Raw genomic sequence first — 19,182 nt, forward strand, 5'->3', positions numbered from 1 at the left:
CATATCAATTTATTGCTAGCCATATCAAATGCCTTTATTAGCATAGCCAACAAGCTTTATATCTGAGCAAAAGTATACAGCTAACTTCAAGAATACAACAGCATCTGACCCAGGGGCTTGTTAGCCTCTGGGCTCAGCAACAAATAGCAACAGAGTCAGAAGGAGACCCCTAAGGTCCTTTTGTACCCTCTGCCTTAGGGAATAACTTAAGTTTAAATATTTATTTAGGTTTAATACTTAGGCAAGATCATTCAGGGTTCACTCTCCTTCTCCCTTTCACCTACCCTCCTTCTCCCTTTCACCTACCCCCAGTTTATCAAATAAACCCAGTTTGATGCGAAAGCCTATAGTAATCTTTGAAAGGTAACATCTTACCTTTATTGACAGTATCTAGATTTGAGTAGTCAGATCCTGGTAACATCTCTAACAGGCTATAACCATTTCCAAGCCAGTGGTAATCCTTCATTACAACCAAAGGTTTCAAGAACCAACATTCTACTTCCTGGTTACTTCTACCCACTGACTGGCAAAACTCGTTTCTAAGGCTTGTGGTTAGCAAAGAATTCTCAGTCTTAAAGGAGGCTTAGCCCAGCTGGTGTGGGGATCAAATCTTATTCTCACATCTAGCTGTGCATAGGGCTTCTCCTTGAGCTATCATCACTACCGTCTTTAGCCCCCTTGCTGCTCATAATATAGGATCCCAAAGTTGGCCTTTCCCCAGGCTTGGAATCTGGCACAGTAGGTGGGGGAATGGTCTGCTGACACTCTTCTGTGTGCAATTAACTCATGAAAATGAACTCTCTCTGATTATCTTTCAATTTTAATTTAGTTGGAGAACTCCCTCCAGCTAAAGAGCAAGCACTCTGTCTTGCTGTTACTTTTTGATTCTTGTCATTTTGAGGCACCTTTTAAAGGTTGGCTTGTAAAGACTTCCAGAGTGGTTTTGACTTTTGGTGCTATTAAATTGAAATCTTGGCTCTACCTGAATTAGTTCATATTTGTGCATCTTGACTGCAACATTTGTCCTTTTAAGACCTAAAATGCTATTAAAATAAAGTGATGTATTTTAGGCACATAAATTAAATTCTATTTAACAAATGGTTGATGTAAAGATAAGTTTTTCATGTAAAATTCAATTCTATTAAATTAAACACATTTTTATTAAGTATCAGCTATGTGTAAGGCATTGTTTTGATGCTCAGGAAACAAGGACAAACTTTGCTTGTCCTGCTTGAAGACCCACTCAAGTGTTATTTCTTGCATGAAACTTTGCTTCAGTCCCTTAGCTATAAATTATCTCTCTTATCTAACTTCATACTAGTATGTATTTTTCTTACTATTCTATTTTGGGTTTTATTTATTAAAGTTCATATGTTATTCTAACAATTCTATGATCTTTGATTTCAGGACTATACCTTTTGTTTTCTTTTGCATTTTTTACATAGAGCTGCTAGGTTAATGGTTGAGTGAATGATGATCTACCTGTTCATACTTAAGGTCCTGGGCTGGCACTTGCCTGGGATTATTTTGTATTCCAACAGAAAGTGAATGAGAGGGTTTCTGTTTAATATAGGAATTATTTCAGGTTTAAGGTTTCATTGTCTCTAACATCTTATAATTTCTGTGTAATTACTTGATTTGATCTATTGCTTTTTCTTGTTCTCTGGTGTCTTGGTGTTTTATGATTCTTGGCTTCAATGCATTGCTTTGCCTTGGCTTGTAGATTCTGTATACATCTGGGATTACATGGTAAATCAACTGTTAGACCCACTTTTTAATCTTCATTTCTGACTCTTATGTATTACTTAGGGTGTAAAAAGGAAAAAGGTGGGTTTTGTTTGGATATTAATATTTAAAGGTGTGGTCACCAAGAATTGAATAAATATCAATTCTAAAATAATTTTAGTAATTTATTTATTAAAATACAAGAGAGAAGAAGTAGAGAAATGGATGAGAAGATGGTAGATCTAACTTAAAGAACTAGACTATGTACTCAGTCCCTGACTTTACTCCGACAGGGCTCTAGAGATCCCAGCCAGAGAGCCTAAAAGCCATTTAACAAGGGCAGGGCAGCTAGTACATCCAGGGAAGCTAAAGTAGTCAGCCTTCTTCACTTGCCATGTGTAGTTCTAAGGGAAAGATTTAATAACAGTCTCACCAAGGTCTTAGGGTCCCAGTTTTCAGGTCCAGCAAGGAGCATCTCCAACTCGAGCTCCAACTCCAAGAAAACAAACAAGAACTCACCCACAGGAAGTTGTCACTCCCTTTTAAATGCTCTTCTTTTTCATCACTTCCTGTGCCTTCCTCTTAGTTTATGTGCCCAATCACAATACACAGTTTGCTTAGGACTGCCCAGGAGGTAGTCAGTCAATTCTCATTCTTCACCCACTCTTGCAGTTTCTAAACTTCTTTGGCCCTCTCATTGTGGTGGTTTACATTTATTAAACTGTCTTAGGAAATGGTTATAGTTTGTGTAGGTATCTATTTTTTCAATTTTTCAGTATCCGCAGTTTGTTTAAAAATGTCTGGTTTAAGTTATTTCAGTGTCATACTATATTTTCTATTTTTTTCTTTTTGACTTGTTTCTAACCAGTTAATGGCATCTAATGCAGAAAGGACACCTTCATTGATAATCAGTCAATTTGAATTTGCTAGAACATAATATTTCAACTTTTTGTCATGCTTCTTTTCTACCACTCTTTAATTTTGAATGTAGCATCTTAATGGGACTATATAGAATTAAAGGTAAATTTGTAATTTTTCTTCATTTTAAAGCCAGCCTTTTGGTGAAGAAACTTTTCTGCTCTTAGCTAGGTTGGTCCTCTGAGTACGTAGTCTGTTCTTGGAATATATTGGAAGACTTTCTTGGGATTAAGTGACTTACTCTTATTCATACTGCTTGAAAATTTTAGAGCCATGAATTTTCTGACTCCAAGTCCAAACCTCTATTTATTTTGTTATATAGTCTTCCATGAGAAGACAAAGATCTGATTATCTTTTTAAAATAGTGCAACAGAAACATATATGCTTATTATTTTATTATTTAACTTGGGTATACAGAGTTTTCAGACCACATAGACATATGGTAGATATGAATGATATTAAGATTCATAATACTTTGATCCATTTGAGAGAAAGGTAGTTTATGTAATAATATCATCTGTGTTTACTTAGAATTCAAAACCTGGTGCTGGAGAAAAGTCACAGATTACTTGGGATAATCCTAAAGAATTAGAAGGCTATATCCAAAAACTACAAAGTGCTGCTGAACGACTTGCTACCGAAAATAGAAAACTAAGGAAGTGGCATGCCACATTTTGTGAAAAGGTATGTTGTATTTAGAAAATTGAGGAGGTTGTATATTGCATGCCTGTTTTATTAACCAATCTCTGTTTTTTAACAGGTTGTAGTGCTCATGAACATTGACCTGCTTCGACAACAACAGCGTTGGAAAGATGGGCTCCAGGAACTGAGAACTGGTTTAGCAAGTGTAGAGGCACAGGTATGACTTACAATAAAAATTGTAAAATCTGAAATTTTCAAACTCCTAATGATATAAACAGATAATATCATAAAAGCAAACTTGAAGTCTCTTATAAACTTGTGCAACTAGGGGATTCCTTTCATGTTTGGGTCAGATGGCCACCAAAGTTCCTTTTAACTTTAAAATTCTGTGATCTTATAATATGAAAATATTTAGAAATATTTAGTAAAAATTTATGTTGAAAAACAGCTTCTGGGTCAGGATGGTTGCATTCTAGAGGTAGGACTCTTCCTCTCCTCACCACTGACCAATACAGAGTCCCTCAAAAGGACAAAAAAAGCAAGTCCAGATGAACTAAGGGACCCCATAGTAGGGTGCAGCACTGAAGGTACTTGGGATTTGGGCATTTCCATGCTATAAATGGATGAAATAGCTCCCACAAAAATGCGAGCTATTCAAACTTCCCCCAGAGTCAGAGCCAGAGCACCAGAAACAGAGCGAGTGAGGGGCAATCTCTGGGTTCTTGGGAGCTGACTAAGAACACCAGGGACTGACCCCTGAGGGATAGCTAGACTTGGGACCCCAAGGCTGAACAGTGCGGACCATGAGCACAGAGATAGAGCAGACAGGGCCAACACACAGTAGAAGCTGCAGAGACTTGAAAAGTAGTCTCAGGCATAAACTGTTCTGTAGCTCCCTACACTGAGAGCCTTCCCTCTTCACTCAGACTTCTGTCTGGGAAGGGAAGGAAAACTCAACATAGCAATGGCCAGCAATGTCCAAGAAATACAATCTTCAACCACCAAAAAGAACAAGAGAAAGGCATTGACCCTGGATAATTTTTATGGAGAAAAAAAATCCAGACTACAGAGGAGACAGCAGAGGATGACAAACAAGTAAATATATCCAAACCTTCCAAAAAAATGGAAATTGGTCATAAGCTTTTGAAGAGTTCAAATCTGAGATTATGAGATAGAAGAAAATTGGCAAGAAAAGTGGGAAATAGTTAAAAAAGAAAATAACAGTTTAAAAGACAGAATTTCCCAATTAGAAAAAGAAGCCCAGAAATCAAATGAAATGACAAGCAAAACGAAGACCAGAAATGACCTGCTGGAAGCCATGAAAAGCAGGATAGACCAAACTGAAAAGGAAAATCAAAAGATCCTAGTGGAAAACCAGTCTTTAAAGACCAGAATTGAGTAAGTACAATCTAATGATCTCACAAGACAGCAAGAATTAATAAAGCAAAATCCAAAGAATGTTAATAGAAGGAAACATGAACTATCTCACCGAGAAAATCAATGATCGTGAAAACAGATCTAGAAGACCCAATTTGAGAATTATTGGTCTAACTGAAAACCCAGAAATAAACAGAAATCTTGACATTATATTACAAGAAATTATCCAAGAAAATTACTCTGATGTTCTTCAATAAAGGGCAAAATAGACATTGAAAGAATCCATAGATCATTGTCTTATTCAGAAAGGCAAGAGGATTGGGTCTACAACCAAGAATCATCTACCCATCAAAATTGACTATATTCTTCCAAGGGGAAAGTATGGGCATCCAACAAAATAGAAGATTTCCAAGTATTTGTAAAGAAAAGACCAGAACTAAATGGAAAGTTTGATATTCAAACACAAAAATCAAGAAAAACATGAACAAGTAAATAAGAAAGAGAAGGGAAAGAAAAAATAATAAAAATATTTTCTTCTTTAAGGGCTTTAATAAGGTCAAATAGTTTATATTCCTATACTGAAAAAATGTTTTTTGTAACTCTCAAAAATAGTATTCACTATTATAGTAATTAGAAGAAATATTCATAAATAGAGGTTGGGGTACTAAGTGGTTTAAGACAGTGATGGGCAAACTATTCCCCACGGGCCAGATCCAGGCCATAGTTTTCCCATCACTGCCTTAAGCAGTGGTCTAAGATGATATGCAAAAAACCAAAAGTGTGAGGGAATAGAAGATGGTACCAAGAGAAACTTGAAAGAATAAGAAAAGTAGGATAATCTATGGCACACAAAAAGGTGCATGGGAAGGAGAGAGGAAGAATATAATATAATATAAACTAATATAAGAAGGAAATGAAGAGAGTGCTAATAGGTATTACTTAAACTTTATTCTCAGTAGAATCAATTCTGAGAGGGAAGAGCATCTAGATCCATTGGAGTATCAAATTCTATCTTACCCTACAGGGAAAGTGAGAAGGGAAAAATCAAGGTGTGGGGAGTGGGGCAGGGAGTAGAAAAAGGGAGGGAAAGAGAGGGGGGAGGGAATTTAATAGACCCTAAAAAATAATAAGAGGGGAATAAAAAGGAAGGGGGTGCAGAAAGGGAAGTAATATAAGGCTGGAGTTTAGGGGGACTGATTAAAAGTAAACCACTGGTTTAAAAGGAAATAGCGAAAGGAGAAAGGGCAGAACTAGGAGAGGAAATCAAAATGTTGAGGAATACACAGGTGTTAGTCATAACTCTGAATGTGAATGGGACGAACTCGTCCATAAAACAGAAGCAAATAGCAGAGTGGATTAGAAACCAAAATCCTACCATATGTTGTCTACAAGAAACACACATGAGGCAGATAGGCACACACAGGGTAAAGGTAAAAGGCTGGAACAAAATCTAATGGGCTTCAACTGAAGAAAAAGAAGGCAGGAGTTGCAATCATGATATCTGACAAAGCCAAAGTAAAAATAGATCTGATTAAAAGAGATAGGGAAGGTAATTACATCCTGATAAAAGGCAGTATAGACAATGAGGAAATATCAGTACTCAACATGTATGCACCAAATGGTATAGCATCCAGATTTCTAAAGGAAAAACTAGTAGAGTTCAAGGAGGAAATTGATAGTAAAACTAAAATAGTGGAGACCTGAAGCTTCCTCTATCAGATCTAGATAAATCAAACCAAAAAGTAAATAAGAAAGAGGTAAGAGAAGTTAATAAATATTTAGAAAAATTAGAGTTAATAGATATGTGGAGAAAAATAAATAGGGATAATAAGGAATATACTTTATTTTCAGCAGCACATGCTACACTGACAAAGAATGACCATGCACTCAGGCATAAAAACATGACAAACAAGTGCAAAAGAGCAGAAATAATTAATGCAACCTTTTCAGATCATAATGCAATAAAAATAATAATTAGTAAGGATACATGGAGAGGCAAATCAAAAATTAATTGGAATTTAAATAATATGATTCTCCAAAATCAGTTAGTTAAAGAACAAATCGTAGAAACAATAACTTCACTAAAGAAAATGACAAATAAAATAGACAAAATGCTGGTTAATCTAATAAAAAGGAAAGAAGAAAACCAAATTAACAGTATCAAAGATAAAAAGGGAGACCTCACCTCTAATGAAAAGGAAATTAAGGCAATCATTACAAAATATTTTGCCCAATTAAATGGCAATAAATATAGTAATCTAGATGATATGAATATTTACAAAAATATAAATTGCCTAGATTGACAGAAGAAGAAATGGAATACTTAAATAATCTCATATCAGAAAAAGAAGTTGAACAAGGCATCAAAGAACTCCCTAAGAAAAAATCCCCCGGATCAGATGGATTCACAAATGAATTCTATCAAACATTTAAAGAATAACTAATCCCAATACCATATGAACTATTTGACAAAATAACCAGAGTTCTACGAAATTCCTTTTATGACACAAATATGGTACTGATTCCCAAGCCAAGCAGATCAAAAACAGAGAAAGGGGGCAGCTGGGTATCTCAGTAGATTGAGAGTCAGGCCTAGAGATGGGAGGTCCTAGGTTCAAATCCAGCCTCAGACACTTCCCATCTGTGTGACCCTGGTCAAGTCACTTGACCCCCATTGCCCACCCTTACCACTCATCCACCTAGGAGCCAATACACAGAAGTTAAGGGTTTAAAAAAAAAAACCAGAAAGAAAACTATAGGACGATCTCCTTAATGAATATTGATGCAAAAATTTTAAATAGAATACTAGAAAAAAGACTCCAGCAAGTGATCACCAGGGTTATTCAGTATGACTATGTAGGATTTATACCAGGAATGCAATGATGGTTCAATATTAGAAAAACCATCCACATAATTGAGCATATCAATAAACAAATCAACAAAAATTACATGATTATCTCAATAGATGCAGAAAAAGCCTTTGACAAAATACAACACTCATTCCTATTAAAAACACTAGAAAGTATAGGAATAGAAGGGCCTTTTCTTAAAAATAATAAATAGGATATATTTAAAGCCACCACCAAACATCATCTGCAATGGGGATAAAGTAGAAGCCTTTCCAATAAGATCAGAGGTGAAACAAGGATGCCCATTATCACCTCTTTATTTAACATGGTACTAGAAACAGTAGCAGTAGCAATTATAGAAGAAAAAGAAATTGAAGGTATTAAAATAGGCAGTGAGGAGACTAAGTTATTACTCTTTGCAGATGATATGATGGTCTACTTAATGAATCCTAGAGAATCACTAAAAAGCTAATGGAAATAATCAACAACTTTAGCAAAGGTTCAAGATACAAAATAAATGCACATAAATCATTAGCATTTCTATATATTTCCAACACATCCCGGCAGCAAGAATTAGAAAGAAAAATTCCATTTAAAATCACCCTAGACAATATAAAATATTTAGGAATCTATCTGCCAAGACATAGGAATTATATGAACATAACTTCAAAACACTTTCCACACAATTAAAACTAGACCTAAACAACAGGAAAAACTTTAATTGCTCATGGGTAGGATGAGCTAACATAATAAAAATGACAATCCTACCCAAATTAATTTACTTATTCAGTGCCATACCTATCAAACTATCAAGAAACTTTTTTACTGAATTAGAAAAAAAACTATAACAAAATTCATTTGGAAGAAGAAAAGATCAAGAATATCAAGGGAGATAATGAAAAAAAAATGTGACGGATGGCAACCTAGCAGTACCAGATATTAAATTGTACTTTAAAGCAGTAGTCATCTAAACAATATGGTGCTAGTTAAGAGACAGAAGGGAGGATCAATGTGGCATGGGCATTATATCCCCAAACTCAGGCAAAGTAAACTATTATCAGGAAAATTCCTGTTCCCTTATGCTCTCAGAACTCCCAACCTAGAACATTTGACCTTGAGGATTACCCTCCTTTGATTGTCCCATTGATTTGAGACACGCCTCATTCATCTGTCCTCCAAATCATGAGAAGTACCCCTATGCCTTCAGGCAAACTTCTTCCACTCCTTTCTTCAGTGCTTACCACTCTAGACTCATATCTTTACTGTTGTAAAAAGTATAAAAACCACAGAATTGATGTCCTCTGGGGAACAGCTTTTCCATCCATGTTGTCCTCCCAAGGAGCTGCTTTCTACCCATGCTGTTCCACCTAGGAGGCAGGCTTCCACTTATGCTGCCCTCCTGGCTAGAATCAACATTACCTTATAAATTAATAAAATTCTCTTTTTATTTTTAAACTAAGTTTCTGAGTCCTGCATTCTTAAAAAAGGTATCCTTCCTGAATCCCAGGGTTTCACCTCTGCACCCCACAACAAGTTGAATAGACTTGAGGTAAATGACCTCAGTAAGACAGTATATGACAAACTCAAAGATACCAGCTTTTGGGACAAAAATTTGCTATTTGACAAAAACTGCTGGGAAAATTGGAAAATAGTATGAGAGAGATTAGGTTTAGATCAACATCTCACACTCTACACCAATATAAGTTCAGAATGAGTGAATGACTTGAATATAAAGAAGGAAACTATAAGTAAATTAGGTGAACACAGAATAGTATACCTGTCAGATCTTTGGGCAAGGAAAGATTTCAAGACCAAACAAGACCAAACAAGAGTTATAAAAAAAGTACAAAATGTAAAATAAATAATTTTGATTACATTAAATTAAAAGGGTTTTGTCCAAACAAAACCAATGCAACCAAAATTAAAAGGAGGCAACAAATTGGAAAAAAATCTTTGTAACAAAAACCTCTGACAAAGGTCTAATTATCCAAATATATAAGAGCTAAATCAGTTGTAAAAAAAAATCAAGCCATTCCCTAATTGTTAATTGGGCAAGGGGCATGAATAGGCAGTTCTCAGATAAAGAAATCAAAACTATCAATAAGCACATGAAAAAGTATTCTAAATCTCTTATGATTAGAGAAATGCACACCGAGCAGATTGGCTAACATGTCAGCAAAGGAAAGTAATAAATGTTGGAGGGGATGTGGCAAAATAGGGACATTATTGCATTGCTGATGGAGTTGTGAATTGATCCAACCATTCTGGAGGGCAATTTGGAACTATTCCCAAAGGGCTTTAAAAGATAGCCTACCCTTTGATCCAAACATACCACTGCTGGGTTTGTACCCCAATGAGAAAACAGGGAAAAAGACTTGTTCAAAAATATTTATAGCCACACTCTTTGTGGTGGCAAAAAAATTGGAAAATGAAGGGATGCCCTTCACTTGGGGAATGGCTAAAGAAATTGTGGTATCTGTTGGTGATGGAATACTATTGTGCTCAAAGGAATAATAAACTGGATAAATTCCATGTGAACTGGAATGACCTCCAGGAGTTGATGCATAGTGAAAGGAGCAGAACCAGGAGAACCATATACACAGAGACTGATAACACTGTGGCACAATCGATTGTAGTGGACTTCTCCACTAGCAGCAATACAATGATCCAAAACATTTCTGAGGGACTTATGAGAAAGAACGCTATACACACTCAGAGGAAGAACTGTGCTGGAAGCCAGACAGCAGTTTCCAGTTATCTTGAGAGGCATGATGGTTTAGCTGAGAGGGAGGAAGAGAGTCAGAGACACGGGTTTCCAGAAGCTGTTCTGATCTACTTCTTGAAGAATATTTTATACCTTTCTCTCACAGTCACACAAATGTTGGGAAAATTTACATTTCAAATTCAAAACAGAGAAGTGAAAATCAAAATTATACTTGATTACATAAGATTTCGGCATGCATAAAGTATTTCTACCTATATCTAGTCTAAACAGTCCTCCAGGCTACCAAGACCTTATTTTATCCAAGTTTTATTTTTATAAAAGGATCTTTAATATATTTCAAAAGTGGATTATAGTGTGAGAACCCCCAAATTCAGAGGAACAAGTCTAACGTGGGAAAGTAGTAAAGTGTAAGAATGTTTTGGTTTCATAGGGTTAAATTCAGTGTGAGAAAATGAAGTGAGAGTGTATTTTGTTTTGATTTTGCCATGCTGTGTCCTTCAAGCTCTAAGAGAGATTGAAGTAGCTCCTTTTTTTTTTTTACTGAGTGTGTAGTTATTAACTCATTAAATGCTGGTTGATTATAGAGTATACAAGGGAATTCTATAAGAAAGTTATATAAGTGAATTCTTATAAAGAAATTTTATATTTATACTACATGCTTGAGGCTATCCTAAAAATAATAGATTATAATAATTTTAATAATAAGAAATGTTGGTCAAAAGGGAGTCACAAAAGGGGTCTGACTGGGTATCCATCCATCCTGTGGCCTGATTTTCAGACAATAGGGATCAATGTAAGGCTTTGCCATTGTAATGAATGAGTCAAGGGTCTTAGGCTGGTAATAAGTCTAGAAAGAAGGAAAGTGCTAGTTGACAGGATGGAATGAGCTGTACCGGGGCTGGGCTTGAAACTTGTTATAAATGTATCAAGGACCCAACCCAGGTAACAGCGTCAAGTGAAACTCTCACTGCTAGACACCAGGCTCCTTTAAGATATCAGATTACCAGCCCCTTCCCTGCTGAGGAAGCAGTTTCCTATTGGTGAATGGTAGGCTGATAGGAAGTGGATGTTGAACTTCCTGCCCTTCAGCAATGGAGTTTGTTACAGCTGAAACTGCTCAGAACCCTTCCTGTTGCCAGTCCTTGCTTGGCCTTAGATAGTAGGCAAATAATCACAGAGTTCTCAAGGTTAAAGCTAAGGGGTTTATTGATAACAAAGTAAAGGGAACAAGGCAATGGAAGAGGGTCAAGAAGTACTGAGATCTAAGGGTGAAAGGTTTATCTGACTCAGGTAGCTAATAGGTCTTGTCTGGATGGTCTTCTGCTGACCCAGGGCAGAGTGATGTGATCTCTGGATAATAAATAAAGTTGACTTTTGACTAAAGGTTTGCCAGTGGTGCTAATAGTATTGATAAGTTGTTTTGCAGGATTGGTTTAAACCCTATTCTAGGCCTAAGCTACTCACCTTCTCACTCCCACCACCCGGCCCCCAGGGATAAGAGATAAGTGAGTGATCAGGGGAGAAGTCAGGGAAGAACATAACCCAGTCCTGGGTCTCCAGGGCTTTATATTCCCTTGGCTCAACTGGCAGTTGGTGTTTTGCCCTTTGGCTCATGCCACCATCAACATTCCAACCAGGGCAACTGACAGGTTGCCCCAGGCCAACATAGCAAAGTTAATAATCTTTTATTACAAGACAATAGGAATCAATGTAAGGCTTTGCCATCTATATTGACTTGATGGACCCTGATGAAGACCCTTATTTCTCTGAGGGGCTCCTGGCAGGAGCAGAAACATAGAAGAAAAACAACTGTTCAATCACATGGTTTGATGGGGTATATGATTGGGGATGTAAACTCTAAATTATCACCCTAATGCAAATGTCAATAATATGGAAATAGATCTTGATCAATGACACATGTGAAACCCAGTGAATCATGTAACCATGGAAAATTTTTCATAATTAATCAATAAAATAAAAAGCAATTAAAATTATGTAGATTTTAAAAAAGATAAGTACTAAATTTTTAATTAAAAATATGGAAACATTGCCCTTCAGAATTATGAAATATTTAGATCAGTACATAAACATTTTACCTTAGTTTACTAGAGCCAAATCTTAGCACTTATCTTTTGTTGTTTGCTTTCAGCATGTTGAGGCAAGCAACTTCCATTTACCAGTTATTAATTCATTTTTAGGTGATTGAAATATTTTCCCCCATATTTAGGCAGCATTTTGTGATATTGTATTGTTGATCATGAGAATCACAATAATAATGATTATTATTCAATAATAGCTAGTATTTATATGAGGTGGCTAGATGATACAGTGGATAGTGTGCTGGAATCAGTAAGACCTGAATTCAAATTTAGCTTCAGACAATGAGCAATTATGTGTCCCTGGGCAAAATCATTTAACCCTGTTTGCCTCAGTTTCCTCATCAATAAAATGAACTGGAGAAGAAAATGGACAAGCAGGATTTTTGCCAACAAATAGGGTCATAAAGTTGGACATGACAGAAAAATAACAACTTCATTTATATATTTATATAAAATGTATATAACACTTAAAAGTTTGCAAAGCACTTTCCGTGGATAGTGTTATCTTGCTGTTCCTCACAATAGCCCTCTGCTATTATTCTCCCCATTTTGCAGATGCAGTAACTAAGGCTGAGAGAGGATTAGTGTTTGAAGCAGAATTTGAACTCATTTTCCTGACTTGAGGCCTAGTACTCTATCTTTTTAGCTTCTTCATTGTCAATATTTGAAACTCATTTATTCAGAATTTTAAGATTAAACATCTTTCTCTTGATTGATCATAGTGTGTGACTCTGGGTCACAAGTGCTTTGACCAGTTCTATCATATTGAAAGGCTTTAATTATCTTCCTGGTGACATCTGCTATGCAGTGGCTGTCTTAGCTAAGGAATGTACAGAGAGAGAAGCAGCTTATCATTAGTGATTGTCCATTAGGTGGAACATTACTTGACCATAGCAATCTGAAACAAAGCAAAATACAAAATTACCCCTACTCTTGCATTGATAATGTCATTATGCTGCTAAGAATAACAGTTGTCAGACTTTCTGTAAACATTTATTTAAATATTTCTACTGTAAATGCTAATTCCTTATCCAAAAACTGATGAGGTGAGAATACTGGTATAATTTAATTCTCAAATATTGACATTTTTACTCTTTGAAATGGTAATACATAAGGAAATTGCAACTATTTAGAATAATGACTCAATAGTTCTTAAAGAAGCAAATGTTGGCTGGCCGTTTCATCATTTATCCAAAAGACATGATTTCATGGGACAGCCTGACTTCCCACATTTTGGTGATTATGAAAACATAAGCAAAAAGAACAGCATTTAAAGCTTATGCTTCAATATCTATTTTATATTTTTATTGAAATGTATAACGATTAAGGAGTAGAGTAATTCTGTGACAGACTTGACAAAATCTTCAAAACCAAACCAAAAATAAATGCACATACTTGATGTCTTCATTAGGAAAGTAGGCATAAGGAAGAACTATAGAAAATATCAGAAAATGTGGTTAAGTATTAAGAAATGAAAGAGCCCAAAGGCTTTTAGACTGTCTGAATTCTCTTGACCATACAGTATAAATCTTTTTTTGGGGGGAGGATTTTGTTAAAGATAGTGATCCTCAAGCTTTTTGGTTATAGGACACTTACTCTACTAATAATCACTGAGAACTATTCTACCAAGAGCTCCTGTTTATATAATTATATCCATTAATGTTTACCATATTAGAAATGAAAACATCTTATTATTCTGGAAATTGTTTTGACTTCATAGTCTCTCTGAAAGTGTCCCCTCATGGGACCTCTGACCACACTTTGAGAACCTCTTATAAAGAACCTCTCAGGGAGGAAATACCTTCTACTAATACAGATTGGCAGTTTATAGTCTTAGAGAATTACTTGAGAGACTGAAAGGTTAAGTCACTTGCCCAGAGTTGTGCCACTAGCATACTTTGGAGGCTAGACAGTCCTTCTTGACTATAAGTACAGTTCTTTATCTACTGCCTCTAAATACTTTCTTCAGGAAAAGAATCATAAAGTTAAAGACATGGTAAGATGCCAGAATATGACCTGTAATAATAATAGTGCCAAGCACTGTGGTGAGCATTTTACAAATATTATTATCTCTTTTGTTCCTCACAACAATTTTGGGAAGTAGGTACTATTATTATCCCTATTTTGTGATTGAGGAAACTGAAGCAAACATTAAATGACTTGCTTAGCGTCATATAGTGACTAAGTGTCTTGAGTCTAGATTTGATCTTGATATAAATGAAATTGATTATCTTAATAGATTTGATAAAGCTGAAATTGACTGTCTTAGAGAAGTAACAACTGATTAACAGTAGTGGAAATAGAATCTGTCAGTTTTCCTGGGTGTGGAAAAAGGCGAGATGACATTTCATACAGTTACCAAATTCTAAACTGACCTTTTCTGACTAGTTATTGACTTCTGAAGAAATGGGAAATGGATAAAGGGAAATATATTGATTCTTTTCTTTTCATCTTAGTCTGTGAGAAACAATTTGTACTTAATGTAGAATGTTCTTTTGTGTGCTACCTGAATGATTAAAACTTTTCCAATGTATTTGAAGCACACTTCAGCATTTTTGGTGATTTTCTTCTTTGGAAATTATTATTTATTCTAATTGTATATAATTTCTATCTTCCTTTGGATTAGTAGCTGAGTCCTTAAATCAGTTTCTAGTTCTCTCAAATGCTTATGGGAGAATATCACCTTATCTAACCATTTATCAGTGAAATATTAAAATGATCACTAATTATGTGAAAGGAAAGCATTCTGTAAGCTACTATTGACAGTATTTGAACTGCTATATGGCATAGTACAGTGGAGAGATTTTTATTTTGAGGAGGCAGAAGAACTGGGTGGAAATGTTGCCTCTTTGCACTAACTTTATGATCCTGGGCAAGTCACTTCACCTCCTGGGTCTCAGTTTCCATATTTGTAAAATGAGGAGATGGGATTAGAATACCCCTAAGGTAAGGTTCCTTTCAGTGCTAAATCATCTTATGATCCTTGCTAGGAATGGAGACAAAGATGGTCATTAGTTCAGTTGTTTATAGTATAAACAAACGCATTTGTAACTTCTTACAGAGGAAATTGATGAGAGATTTTGAATAGTTAATTGCCTTCCATAGAGATTAGCAATTGGAGTATATCTGCAAATGTTCTCATCATCTTTGATATTGGAAGAGCTACATTTAGACTATTAATTCAGTCTCCAGTATGGCTTCTGTGGAAGTACAAATGACATTTAAGAAAATGAAGTTAGCTTAGATATTTCTGAAATTTTTTTCTGGAAACCACACAGTTTTGAAAAATGGAATCAATTTTCAAGATTTCTGAAAAGATGGGAAAGAATTCCATGTAGTTGAAAAAAAATCACAAACAATATTACTACCTATCCCATATGCTTTCTCATTTTAAAATCTTTATAAAAATGCCCTAAAATATGAAGGATATCCTTGATGAGAATACTAATAAACAGACATAACTTTTACAAATGATTTTTATTAGTAGACTTCATTTCAGTCATACAGCTGATGCCAAGGTATAATGTAAAGATCATATTGTATTAATTGCTTATTTATTGTGAAAAAAGTGTTGAATGAAACAGAATAAAACAATCTTAAAAGACTTTCCTTTAAAAAAGGTATTTTGGCATTTGCTAAGATCATATGTAAAAGATTACTTAGAATCAGAGATAACATAGTTTAGTGATTCTCTATCAGTATTAAATTATATTGATAATGTGGAAAAATGAACTCTCCAGAATTATCTTCCTTTATGGAGGATTTATCTTGCAGAGTACCAGTGGTAGATAAATTCTTTATAGATGGTAAGGTCTTCTAGATCAGAGAAATTAAACTTATAGTCCAAGGACCTCCAAGACAGACTGTAGAATTAGACTAAAAATGTAAATGAGAAATTAAAAATAAAAAGACAGTAAAACATATTGAATATTAATTTGTGCTTTTCTAGGTCAATATGTGGCTGATGGAGATCTCTTTCTTTTGGAGTTGCACAACACAGGTGTCAGACCCCAAAAGAAACAGGACCACCAAACCATACTTGAGGATGCTTGTAGTATAATGCAGAGATGCAATCAAGGCATTTACCCCTACTTGTCTATGGGGAACTAAATCCTCAAGGTCTAATTGCTACAGCCCAAAAATCCACCCTTCTCCCAAAGCCCACAGGAAAATCAGGAAGGTAATAGGGGACTGGAATAGGGAATGTCAGGGAAGGTCCAAGAAGTTAGCTAAGCTCCAAAAATCCAAAGACAAAAGCACAGATTCAAGGCAAGCTTTCAGCCCGAAAGGCAGAGCCCAGTTTGCCCCTCCACTCTCCACAAGCTTCTGGGACCAACTGAACTTTGTCAGAGTTCTAAGGCTGGTCAACTGCCAGAAGTCCTGCAGTTAGGTTTTGCAAGGGTAAATGCCTTGATTGCATCTCTGCATTACAGTAGGCTAAATATCGACTTAGAAAATAATACATGTGTATATATTTTTCTTTTTATTAAAATGTCAGCATATTAAAATCAGAAAGTACATTTAAATTTGTTTTGGGTAGCTCTCATGAATGTTTTACACCCCTGGTACAGATGTTCCTGATCTGGAAGACCTGCATCCAAATGTTGTCTTTGACAGTTGTTGTACATTCCAGGGCAAGTCACTTTACCATTTGGAGATTTAGTTTCATTATCTATAAAAAGGGAATAGTAATACTTTTATTGCTTATTTTAAAGGGCTGTTATGAGGAAAATGCTTTATAAATAATAAAGTGCCATAAAAGTGAGCACTTTGATATTGAATAATAATATTTATTAAAAACATTTAATTTGAATTTGAGATAATTATTTCATATGACAATGTTTCTTTCAATATTTAATATATTAACATAAGAATATTAAAAATATGCTATAACATAATTCTAACTAAATGATGTTTTTTATTTAAGGGATTCCAAGCAAGTGACATGCATGCATGGAAGCAGCACTGGAATCATCAGCTTTACAAAGCCTTGGAGCATCAGTACCAAATGGGCTTAGAGGCACTTAATGAGAACCTGCCAGAAATAAACATAGATTTAACATACAAGTAAGAAAATTTTCACCACTGTTTAATACATAGCTTTAATTAATTTTTTGAAATATTTATTATTTTTTAAAGCATTTGTTTTTCCTAGTTTTGAGTTACAAAATCTCTCCCTCCTACCAGTTCTTCCCCTATCCATTGAGAAGGCAAACACTATGATTTCGGTTATACATGTAAAGGCATACAAAATATCTCTCCATATTAACCATGTTGCCAAAAAACAGCAAGAAAAACGAAGTGAAAAAGTGTGTTTCAGTATGCACTTTGAGTTTCTCAGTTCTCTCTCTGGAGATGAATAACATTTTTATTCATGAATCTTTTGGAATTGTCTTGGATCATCATCTTGATCAAAGTATCTATATCTTTTACAATCAATCATTTAAAAAATATTGTTGTACTATGTACAATGTTCTCCTAGTTCTGCTCACTTTTCTTTAGTTTATGTAAGTCTTCCCAGTTTTTTTAACATCCTGCTTATCATTTCTTATAGCACAATAGTATTCCATTATAATCATATACCACAACTTATTTAGGCATTCCCTCAGTTTCCAATTCTTTTTTTTTTTTTTTTTTATCTTTTTGGGATGTATGTAGACTGAGTAGTAGTATTGCTGTGTCAAAAGGTATGCAGAGTTCTATAGTCCTTTGTGCCTAGTTTCTAAATTGTTTTTCATAATGGTTGGACCAGGAACAATTCCACCAATAGTACATTAATGTTCCAGTTTTTTTAGTATGTGTTATTTTCCTTTACTGTCATTTTAACCAGTGTGATAAGTGTAATATGGTATTTCAGAGTTGTTTTAGTTTGCATTTCTCTCATCATTATTATTTTAGAATATTTTTCTTGCATACTTGGTATCAATCCCACATAGTCATAGTGGGTGATCTTTGAGATATATTACTTTAATTTCCTTTTAGGATTTCCTTTAAAAGTTTTACATTGATGTTTATTCATTTAACATTGATATTCATATTAATCAATAGTTTTCTTGTTCTGTTGTTGCTTTCATATTTCCTTATGTTTTTCTTGCATTGATTTCCTTTTTTTCCTTTGGCACTCTTATTTGATTTTTATAATTAATCTTTTTGCTCTTTCTTTAGCTCTTTCTGATAATAGGTAAATAACTGATTATGGGTTTTTAAACTGGTTTTAGATACTCTGCTTGCTATGCTTGCAAAATATCTTCAGTTTATATCAGTGAAGTAAAGCTCATAAGTGAACTTCCCTTCAGGGCTATGTGCAAAGATGCTAAAGAGACTCTTGTTATAGAAAAATAAACTATTTGTTGAAAATATAAGGATAAAAAGGATTTCTAAATTTAAGGGATTCTAACTACCCAAATAAAACTCCTTGGTTCCTCAAGGAACCACTTCTTTTGTGTCCACAGGCTATACTGATCCTTCCTGATCCGATTAACCCCAATTTTTTCTATTCTAAATAAACTAACACTATTATCCTTATACTTCTTAACTTTGCCTCCAAGTTATAAAAATAACGAAGGCTAGCTGGTTGAGTTCAACCAGTTTAGAACTCTGAGCCTTAGCAGACTCAGCATCCAAACTGAAGACCAGGTCTTTCTTTGGTCTTCTCAGAGTTAAAAAATCCATAAAAACAGCAATAGATAGTCAATAGTGTTTCCAAAGTTAGAAAAAGAAAACGCTTAGCTCCTTAAGGTCTTTCCCTCCTTTCCTTCTACTTCAGAGTGTGTGTGTGTGTGTGTGTGTGTGTGTGTGAGAGAGAGAGAGAGAGAGAGAGAGAGAGAGAGAGAGAGAGAGAGAGAGA

At 35.0% G+C, this 19,182-nt stretch overlaps 1 protein-coding gene across 2 annotated transcripts in view; it reads left to right on the forward strand.

The window, feature by feature from the left end:
• Nucleotides 1-19,182, forward strand: part of DYNC2H1 (dynein cytoplasmic 2 heavy chain 1) — a 390,998-nt gene that overhangs the window by 33,219 nt on the left and 338,597 nt on the right. For both annotated transcript variants that reach the window (XM_044668721.1, XM_044668720.1), the window contains exons 14-16: nucleotides 3,175-3,327; nucleotides 3,404-3,502; nucleotides 17,263-17,402. In XM_044668721.1, the coding sequence (XP_044524656.1) occupies nucleotides 3,175-3,327; nucleotides 3,404-3,502; nucleotides 17,263-17,402 (392 nt within the window). The remainder of the gene's footprint in view (nucleotides 1-3,174; nucleotides 3,328-3,403; nucleotides 3,503-17,262; nucleotides 17,403-19,182) is intronic.

This window comes from Gracilinanus agilis, chromosome 3, assembly GCF_016433145.1.
Source record: "Gracilinanus agilis isolate LMUSP501 chromosome 3, AgileGrace, whole genome shotgun sequence".
Taxonomy (NCBI): Eukaryota; Metazoa; Chordata; class Mammalia; order Didelphimorphia; family Didelphidae; genus Gracilinanus; species Gracilinanus agilis.